At 37.2% G+C, this 10,895-nt stretch overlaps 1 protein-coding gene across 2 annotated transcripts in view; it reads left to right on the top strand.

Moving 5' to 3' along the window:
* LOC106868484 (leucine-rich repeat-containing protein 45) overlaps positions 1 to 7,451 on the top strand; it is a 60,833-nt gene extending 53,382 nt beyond the window's left edge. For both annotated transcript variants that reach the window (XM_014913778.2, XM_014913772.2), the window contains 2 exons: positions 5,517 to 5,664; positions 6,246 to 7,451. In XM_014913778.2, coding sequence (XP_014769264.1) covers positions 5,517 to 5,664; positions 6,246 to 6,418 — 321 coding nt within the window. In that variant the 3' untranslated portion in view covers positions 6,419 to 7,451. The remainder of the gene's footprint in view (positions 1 to 5,516; positions 5,665 to 6,245) is intronic.
* Positions 7,452 to 10,895: the final 3,444 nt, after the last annotated feature.

Genomic DNA, 10,895 nt, shown 5'->3' on the forward strand with positions numbered 1-10,895 from the left:
GTTAAAACAGAAATCAATCCCTGTTGCTCATTTAATTCAATGAATTTTCTCCATGTTATTTTCATATCTCTTCCTATGATGGAATATGTTAAGTAGTTCTACTTCTTTTTGTTGGTACTCATTCTCCAATCAGCCTCTCCTTTTTTGAAAATCTTTTATGGTTTGCTGTGGATTATAAGGACACCATAGCTTTCTAAGTAATTAAATATCTGAGTAATCTGGGATTTTGATTTGCATCAGTACAGTGATCAAGCATTCTATTCATGAGCAAAAATACAAAATAAATAAAGTGCAATAAAACATAAAAAGCAACAGCACAAAGTCTTGCAAGGTTTGGTTGATATGACAATGTTTACTGTGACAATCTTCATGTAACACCTCCATTACATGTGGCACAATTGTGTTAGTCATCTTTACTGAAGACAAGCCTGATGATTCAAGAATGAGCATAATTTCCTGTCATATAACCTTTTCTACTCTAGGCACAAGGCCCGAAATTTTGGGGGAGGGGGCACAGTTGATTAGATCAACTCCAGTATGCAACTGGTACTTAATTTATTGATCCTGAAAGGATGAAAGGCAAAATCAACCTTGGTTGAATTTGAACTCAGAACATAAAGACAGACAAAATATTGTAGTAGTAGTAGTAGTAGTAGTAGTAGTAGTAGTAGTAGTGGTGGTAGTAGTAGTAGTAGTAGTAGTAGTAGTAATGTTTCTTAACCCCTTAGTATTTAAACTGGCCATATCTGGCCAAAATATTCTACCTGTTTTATGTTCAAACTGACCAGATCTAGCCTCTCACACCTATCCTACAATATCAATCTAAAAATAAATTACTCCTTCATCAAAATCTTGCAACTATGGAATAATGCATGATTAATTCAAAGCAATGTGAATAAATAAGCAAATATTGGATGTCACTTTCACTTTTCATTACCACACAAGGATAAAATTAACTTGCAAGTGGCCGAGTACTCCACAGACATTAATGTAGGTCTCAGGGAGATTCAGCCTCACATGGAATATGACAAGGCTGGCCCCTTTGAATTATAGCTACAACTCATTTTGACCAGCTGAGTGGACTGGAGCAAGATAAACCTTCAAGTGGTTGGAAGAAAATGAAAAAAGATCCTATATAGGGGCAGGAAAGGTTTTTTTAGTCGTTACGGTCACTATGGGTGTTAATCCAGTCCTAACAGTGGCATTTGTGGGTCTCACAGATCCCAAGGCCAAGCCCCCGCCACCGATGAACACCGATGCACAGGCTGTTGTTATCAAACTGGGTGTGAGTCAAGGGTGAATACACAACGGAATAGCAATTATTTCATCTTAGCTTTCACTGCTTAAACTAAATACAAGAGTGAAGCAATAGAGTGAAACAATAGAGACAGAGAAAAGAACGCATCAATCATTTACAATGAAATACGATCGATCTTTTCTAGCATCTTTTAACAATGAAGAAGAGGGAAAGACATTTAGTAATGAAGAGAGGGAAAGTCTTTCAGGTGTTTACATTTTTATTCTGGGAGTTCTACCCCCGGTACTTATTCATCTTCTTTCATAGTTCTCCATGACTTTTAGTTGGGGGGACATTGAAAGGTAAGTCTTGTGAGATTGTTGAGATGCTTGAACGGAGACATGTAGATTTGTGCTGCATCCAAGAAGTAAGGTGGAGAGGAAGTTCTGCTAGGTTCCTCATAGGCAAAGAACATAGGTATAAGATTTTCTGGGTAGGGAACACTGATGGAGTTGGGGGTATGGGTATACTTCTTGCAGAGAAATGGGTCAATAAGGTAACCAAGATAGTCAGAGTCTGTGATAGAATACTTAAGCTTAGACTAGTGCTGCAACATGGATTAGCAACCATTACCTCAGCTTATGAACAGAAAGACTGATTTTATGACACCCTCTTGAAGACTACCTTGTCGGCGAATGACAGGGACCTTCTCTTTGTGGCTGGTGACTTCAACGAGCATGTTAGACAACATCCTAATTCCAGCAGTGATGAGGGAACCAAGCTGCTGGAGTTCTGTGATGCAAATGATTTTATGATCTGTAATACTAACTTGAGAAAACCTGCCAGTCACCTGTTCACTTACCAGTCTGGTGAGCACACTAGTCAGATTGACTACATTCTCACCAGGAAATGGGAAATATAGTTACTTATAAATGCCAAAACTTTCCCAGGTGAAGAATGTACTCCACAACATAGGTTAGTAGTTAGCAACTTTAGAATCAGGGCTAAATGGCTGCCCAGAAGACGACCAACATGGAAAAGAAGGGTCTGGAAGCTTAATGATCCTCTGAATGGACAAAGATTTAGAGATGTATTACTTCAAGCTTTTGACGAAAAAGGGGAGGATATAGCATCATATAATGTGAAGGACAACTGGATGTTTCTACGGGACAACCTGTTGAGGGCCTCTGACCAGATCTGTGGCTGGTGCAAAGTCCCATCTTGACCTAAGGTAATGTGGTGGTGGAACAATGTAGTTGACAGGGCCATTAGGGAAAAGAAACAGGCATGGAAGGACTAGAAGTGTGGTGGTAGCAGGGAACAGTATCAGATCATCAGAAGAAAAGCTAGGAGACAGGTTCACTTAGCCAGAGAAGAAGCAGATAAGAAAAAATTTGCCAATGTTCTGCATCATGAGGATCAGAGACTTGAAGTGTTTTGTATTGCAAGACAGTGTGTGAGAGAGAATCGTGATATCATAGTAGAGAAATGTGTCAGCATGGATGATGGCTCACTTGCTTTTAATGATGCTGCAAAGAGAGAGACTTGGAGATGCCACTATGAAAAGTTGCTAAATGAAAAAAATGAATGGGAGAAAGAGAGTCTGCCAAATGTTGACCCAACAGAGGGACCAGCTATTCGAATTGACAGTACCTTGGTAGATAAAACAATTAAGGGTATGAAGACAGGGAAAGTTCCTGGCCCATCAGAAATAACTGCAGAGATGCTTAAAATATCTGGCAGTGTAGGCTATAGTCTAGTCACCCATGTAGTCAACCAGGTGATACATAAAGGGGTCATACCCAATGACTGGTGTACTAGCACTATAGTCAACTGCTCCAAAGGTAAAGGTGACACATTAGACAGGAATAATTACAGAGGTATCAAATTGTTAAACCAGGTGATGAACGTCAGAGTGGGTTATAGCCCGACTAGGAAGAGAGTTAGTTTAGACAAGATACAGTTTGGGTTTGCGTCAGGGCGAAGCATCACTGATGCTGTATTTCTGGTAAGACAGCTGCAGGAGAAATTCCTAGCAAAAGGTAAACCTCTGTACTTGGCTTTCGTTGACATGGAGAAAGCCTTTGACAGGGTTCTCCAATCCCTTATCTGGTGATCAATGTGGAAACTAGGGAGAGATGAGTGGTTGGTGAGAGCTGTACAAGCCATGTATATGGATGCTGTCAGTAAGGTGAGGGTTGGCAACGAGTATAGTGAAGAATTCCAGGTAGAAGTAGAGGTTCACCAAGGACCAGCCCTCAACCCCCTCTTATTCATCATAGTCCTCCAAGCAATAACAGAGGAATTCAAGACAGGATGCCCCTGGGAGCTCCTCTATGCTGATGACCTTGTTGCACTAATGGCTGAGTCACTACCAGAACTAGAGAAGTTTCAGGTGTGGAAGCAAGATCTAGAATCAAAGGACCTTAGAGTTAATATAGCAAAAATCGAAGTCTTAATAAGAAAGAAGGCAGACAAATCACAAATCCTTTCATGTAGATGGCCCTGCTTGATCTGTAGAAAAGGCATAGGTAGAAACTCCATAAGATGTACCCGGTGTAAGCTATGGACATGTAAGAGGTGCAGCAATATCAAAGGAAGGTTAACTAAGAAGATAGTTTTTGTGTATGGCAGATGCACTGGGGCAATAATCACTGAAGATGTAGAGAAAACAGATTCCATCACATGCCAGGGGGTAAAACTAGAAGTATTTGATAGCTTCTGCTACTTAGGTGACCAAGTTAGTAATGGGGGTAGATGCTCTGAGAGCGTAGATGCTAGAATAAGAATAGGCTGGGCTAAGTTCAGAGAGCTCCTACTTCTGCTGGTAACAAAGGGCCTCTCACTCAGAGTGAAAGTAGACTGATGCATGTGTGTTAATAGTCATGCTACACGGCAGTGAAACATGGACTATGACTGCTGAGGATATGCATAGGCTTGAAAGAAATGACGCTAGTATGCTCCGCTGGATGTGTAATGTCATTGTCCATACACGACAGTGTAAGTGCCTGAGAGAAAAGTTGAACATAAGAAGCATCAGATGTAGTGTGCAAGAGAGATGACTGCACTGGTATGGTCACGTATTGCATATGGATGAGGACAGCTGTGTGAAGAAGTGTCTCACCCTAACAGTAGAGGGAACCTGTGGAAGAGGTAATCCTAGGTCTTCCTGGGTCTACCTCTTCCACAGGTGGTGAAGCACGACCTTCAAACATTGGACTTCACAGAAGCAATGACTAGCAGCCAAGACCTTTGGAGATATGCTATGCTTGAGAAGACCTGGCAAGTCAAGTGAGATCATAGCTGATGCCAGTGTCACATAACCGGCCTGTTTAAAAGTACCCTTCAATTGTTGGGCAAAATGCTGTGCTTGAGAAGACCTGTTGAGTCAAATGAAATCATTGTTGTGGCCAATGCCTGTGCTGCCTGAATGGCACCCGTGCCAGTGGCATGTAAATGTGGTCAATGTCAGTGCCACCTAACTGGCTCCCATGCTGGTGGCACATAAAAAGCACCATTCGAGCATGGTCAATGCCAGTGCCACCTGACTGGCTCCCATGCTGATGGTGCATAAAAAACATCATCCAAGCATAGTCAATGCCAGGGCTGCCTGACTGGCCCCCACGCCGTGGCACATAAAAAGCACCCACTGCACTCTCAGAATGGCTGGCATTAGGAAGGGCATCCAGCTGTAGAAACCTTGCCAGAACAGATTGGAGCCTGGTGCAGCCTCCTGGCTTACCAATCCTCAGTCAAACCATCCAATCCATGCCAGCATGGAAAGCAGACGTTAAACAACGATGATGATGATGATGTTATATTTCTTGTATACTTTAAGAGAGGCATAGACAACTTTTTTTGAGAAGCAAATCACATGTGACATGGCTCATCATCAAGTGGGTCAATTACTAAAAAAATTGAAGGTAATTTTTCATTAGGCTTGCCATTCAGAAGGTCTCCTGGGCTACTTCAAGAGAATCATAACAATATCCAAGTAGTTAAGATATCAGTTATAACTGGAGAAATATAAGTTCATATCCCATTGCTAGCTGAAGTATTTAGTCTACAATATTCAAGATTTCACTGTCTTGTCTCACAAGAATAGAGAATTTCTTCAGATAGCAACACTTATTCAATAATATGGGTAAAAATATGTAGAAATGAAGTGATTTTTAAGGAAGTTGTAAAACATTATAATATCCATTGACAGGATATTTACCTTATATATTTTATGATAGTGCATTTTTAATGTATTCCAAATCAAATGGATTTATTTTAGAAATTAGCCAGGAAAGAAACAGAGAAGGAAGCAGAAACTGGAAAATACAAGATGGAAATTAACCAGTTACACAGCAAATTAGATGCAGAAGCTCAAATCCAGAGAGAACTGAAAAACAAACTGTTAGAAATGGAACAAAAGTTGTCTGGTAAATTTAATTATCTTTGCTTGATGGATATTTAATTAAATGGAACTGAAATTAAATACAGATCTACTTTTTGCATGAAAATGTATTGAGAAACTGATCTATGCAGTCTACAATTCCCAGATCTATTTCGTAGCAGTGTTGGGATGAAGGTTGCTGGTAGACTGCAATTTGATGTTTAATAACCTTATTATGGAAGGAGGGTGTTATGTTACATTGTTTCACTTTTGAATAAAGGAGTGTATGGCTCTGTAGTAATATTAAAAATAAATCTTTAATAAAATATTTCTTCTCAGTGTCTGAACTTTAATTTGATCAGTCGACAGACAAATCAACATAACACTCTCTTTCCTGTTATATGCTCACTAAATCTTACCTTACTCAGGGTAGCTGCAATTCTAGCCCAATGCTGGTGTACAAGTATGATAGAAAATTTTACAGTGAGTAAGTTTGAGTAAAAGAGAGGAGAATTAAATTTTAAATTTATTAAAACTAATACTTAAACACAAAAATGATTTTATTCATTGTTGCAAATATGCATTTTCATTTATAATAGTTTATGATTTTTTTAAATGTATTTACAGAACATGATAACATTTACAAAGTAATGATGAAAAAACATGAAGTAGAGTTGGCAAGCTTACATGAACAACTTCGTACAAAAGGTAGCCAATTAAATTGCCTTTGCGATGAAGTAACACAGCGAGCTCAGTCTTTACAATCAGCTGTATCAATCACCAGGACATCACTTTCCTGAAACATTTTTCACTAATCCATAAAAGAATTTACCATAATTTTTTCTATTCCATATGTTTTTACTTGATTAACAAAAAAAAAAAAAAAAAAAAAAGAACTTTAATTAACATTTAGTTATTTAAAGACAGCCATTTCCCCTCTCCACCAATTCAATAATATTTGCATTACTGTTGACTTTGCATTTCATTGGTTTGTTGATTTTTCCTATTGTAGTTAAGTAAGTATATCTGGACCAGTTAATCATCTTGTGACTATATTTCTAATGAAATACTTTGTGTTTTAATTAATTTTCAAAATAAGCAAGAATTTAATTTAGCAAAGATTTAGTAAATTAATACTTTGTCATTACAAATTTGGTGTTTGGAACATAAAAGAATTCTTATATAAAATTTTTAGAAGTTGGTTTTAAATTAGATATGAACATTTTAAAACATCATTTTCTTTCATTGTAATAGGGGTGGTTTCAAGCGAGTTAGTATCAAAGCAGTTAAATTAAACTTTACTGTTGTGTACAACCTGCTGAGCACACATATCTGTATATAAATTAATATTTTCATAACATTCTATATCAGTTAGTTTATTGTGAGACACAAAGTCTGTGACTCTTGGCCCATCAATGTCACTCACTCCATAACATTGAAACATATTTCTTTATGAAGTTTTTCACTGTTTTCATATTTAAACATCATCGATAATAATAAGGGGTAAAATAAGAAACTGATGACTAAAATGGGATCCTTTTTAGTTCTCAGAAATATCTGAGGTAAGTTCTTTGAGAGATCTTTTAGGATATATTCTGTGGCAATAAGTCAAAGTCAAATTAAAATGGATAGAAATCATGTTGATGGGAAATTAGATTCTGATTAATTTATCTTAAATAAAAAGAATAATATAGACCAATACACAAATGTTTCAAAGATATATTTAAGAAATCATGATAATTTGTTGATTCCAAATAATTTTTTCTCTTTTTTTAAATTAAGTATTTGTCAAATAAAAATTTTACAGATTTAAAATAAAACTGAGGAAAATTTTGTGTGTCTGCTTCTTTTTTATTGTTTTTTGCTTGTGCATGTAATGTGTACATCTCAGAGATGTATAAGTATAAATTTGTATTTGCACAAAAACTGGAAAGAAAGCAAATATATAGTTACTGGAAATTTTCTCTAAAGAAATAAGTTGTGAATGTTTGTATGCAGCATCTAAGATGTGTATATGTATTGAAATACATATATTGGTATGTATTGGGTCATCACATAAATAATGTGTTTTTTTTTCTACTTTTATTTTTCAAAATTAAGATAATCAAAGTTCTTTTTTCATCTAAAATATACTCTCCTTCATTTCTTACAATGCTCTTCCATCTATCTGGTAGACTTGCAAGGCCCCTCTTCCAAAATTCACTTGTCTGTGACAAAAAATACTCCTCCAGTACTGTTCTGACCTCATCTACAGAATTCATATTTTTTCGTCCAAAGGATTTTGAAGACTGTGGAATAAATGATAATCAGATGGGGCAATGTCCCATGAATATGGTGGGTGGGGCATTGTTTCCCATTCAAACTGCTCCAGCCTTTGGAATGTCATCCTTGCTGTATGTGGCCAAGCATTATCCTGATGGAAGAACACCTTTCGTCTTGAAACCAAAGACGGTTGTTTTTTTTCTAGCACTGACTTAAGCTGCTCACAGTAGATCTCCTTAGTTATATGGTTTGGTTTAAAAGTTCAAAGTGGACTAAACCTTTCATATCCCACCAAACAGATAACAACACCTTATGTGGGTGAAGACCTTCTTTAGCCTAGGGTGCCGGTGTTTGTCCTTTCCCTACCCACCTTCTTCGGCGCTTGACATTTTTATAGAGAACTTATTTCTTGTCACCAGTCACTATATGATCCAAAAAAGGTTCATTTGTGAGATATGACAGCAAAAGAGAGGACACATTCATTCTCTGCACACAATTAGACTTGGAAAGTTTGTGAGGAACCCATTGACCCAATTTGCTGACTTTTCCAATGGCACACAAGTGTCAATGAATGGTTGACTGATCAAGCTTCTCTGCTAGTTCCTCAACAGTTATGATAGGATTTTGTTCCACCAGGGTTTGCAGGACATCCTCGTCGAGTTCTACCAATCTTCCAGGATGTGGCTTGTCTTCTAGGCTGTAGTTTCCGGCTCGGAATTTCTGGAACCACCATTAACACTGGTTTATGCTTATTGTCCGATCCCCATATACTGCATTAATATTCCTCGCACTTTTTGTTGCATTATTGCCTTTATTGAACTCAAAAAGCAAAATATGCTGAATATGCTCCTTTGTCACTTTCATTATAGCTTTGAAAAAATAGCTGTTAAAATCGAACTGCACTCTTCAAAACTTGCACTAAGAATAAGGACAAAATAAAATTACTACCTGCTTTTATAGCAAGTTGATGCAGGTAGTTTATCCCGTCCTCCTCCATATTTTAGTGCATGCAAGTAAAAAAACCGCATTATTTACAAGATGACCCAATAAATACAAAAGAATGTTTGTGTTTATTAAAGTTTCCTGTACATAGCATGGTACACATGTTGTGTGTGTGTACATCTATGGATATACATACGTGTAAATACACACACATATACATCCATGCATGTGTGTATGTATATATATATATATATATATATATATCCATATATAAAATCATCCTTTATCCATGGCCAGACATGTTTTCACAGAATATTGGTAATGAATAAGATTGCTTGTATGAGAGTGACACTCATTTACAACTATGTATATATATATATATATATATATATATATCTACATACATGCAGGATGGCTGCAACTTAATTTTTGAGAAACACCACCACTTAATTATTCTTTTAAACATGAGCATCACAGATGTAGCTTTTCAGTTCTGCTACATACTGATACACTTTTGCACAGATGTGGCAATAATGGGTGTCTCTTACAGCAGTTATTAAGAGAGCTTACCACCCATACATGCCCTCATTCTAGCATGGAAATTTTCATTGAGTGTTTTGCCTTGCCTGGCTATGGCCAATCATAGTATACAACATAATAAATATGTTAAAAGTTAATAAACACCTTTTTAAAGAGAGAAAGGGCTTTGCACAGGATCAGTGCCGCTCTCTAAACAATGTATGCATTTGCCCATAAAGAGAAACTAGTCTACATCATTGGATGGAAATGAAGTTGCAAATATTACATAAGTTTTCATTCTAAAGAGTCAAAAGGTCTCTTACTCCTAGCTGTTGTATATCCATTGACTCTAGTGAGTTCATCCATCCTTGCTAGGTTTTGTTTCTCATCCTGCAGGGAATCCAATGTAAGTCACCCTCCTTATCAGAAATACACACACACACACACACATTTGACTGTAATTCGAAAACTTCAGGATGGGAAAACACCTAGAAGAGACTTGATTGCTGGATACTGGTTGCTATATGGTTGTGAAAAGAGGGAAAGCTACAAACCAGACTAGCAGCATCTCCATTAATGACTTAACTGTTTCTGCTATATATGATGAGGAATGTTACAGGTATCTAGAGGTAGATGGAATCATATCTTCCAATGGAACCTGTAACAAGGCACATGTCACTAAAGAATATTACAGCTGGATAAGGAAAGTATGGACTTCAGAACTCTCTGCATTCAATAAAACAGTGGCCCACAATGTGTTTGCAGTACCAGAACTCATATCAACATTTGGGCTACTTCATTGAATGCTTGATGAGATCTGAGCCATTGATGTGAAAACCTGGACAATACCGACCAACACAAATAATATTCACATCAATAGTGACATAGACTGCCTCTACCTAAAACAAGGAGGCAGAAGTTTAATATTGATCCAGATTGCCTTTGAATATTATATTATGTCTCATCAATATCTTTTAACCATCAAGTGTTGAAGTACATCCCTTAATCAAGCTTTCATACTTGATTAAGGCAAGTATGACAGGCAAAAATATCATAAGACTTTGAAAACAGCTCCTCAAGAAACATTCCTTATCTGATAACCTTGAATACATGCCCAAAGAAATTGCACAATTCTACCACAATGTATCATCAGATGAAAGGATAAGTATACATCATGCATGGATATAGTAGCAGAAAGCTTCAGGAACACTGATAATCAAAGCAGTCTATCATGGACCAACAACTGGATTACTGTCTCTCACTTTTAAGGTTATCTGTTTACAGTCAAGGAACAGAGAATAGCAACCAAATACCTGATGCACAAAAGGGACAGAGATGCAGGAAAAACACCAAAATATGATAACTGATGCAGACATTGAGGAGTTAACACCTGAGATGTTACCCACATCATAAACAGTTGTCCAAAAATGTCATCACATTATTATCTACCAATGAGACATGATATTGTAGCTAGGACACTATATAATGAGATCTGTCAGAAAGATAACCCCAAGTCTGAAGAAATAAGAACCCACAGCATGGTAGAGTACATAG

The sequence above is a fragment of the Octopus bimaculoides genome, chromosome 1, assembly GCF_001194135.2.
Source record: "Octopus bimaculoides isolate UCB-OBI-ISO-001 chromosome 1, ASM119413v2, whole genome shotgun sequence".
NCBI classification, from domain to species: domain Eukaryota; kingdom Metazoa; phylum Mollusca; class Cephalopoda; order Octopoda; family Octopodidae; genus Octopus; species Octopus bimaculoides.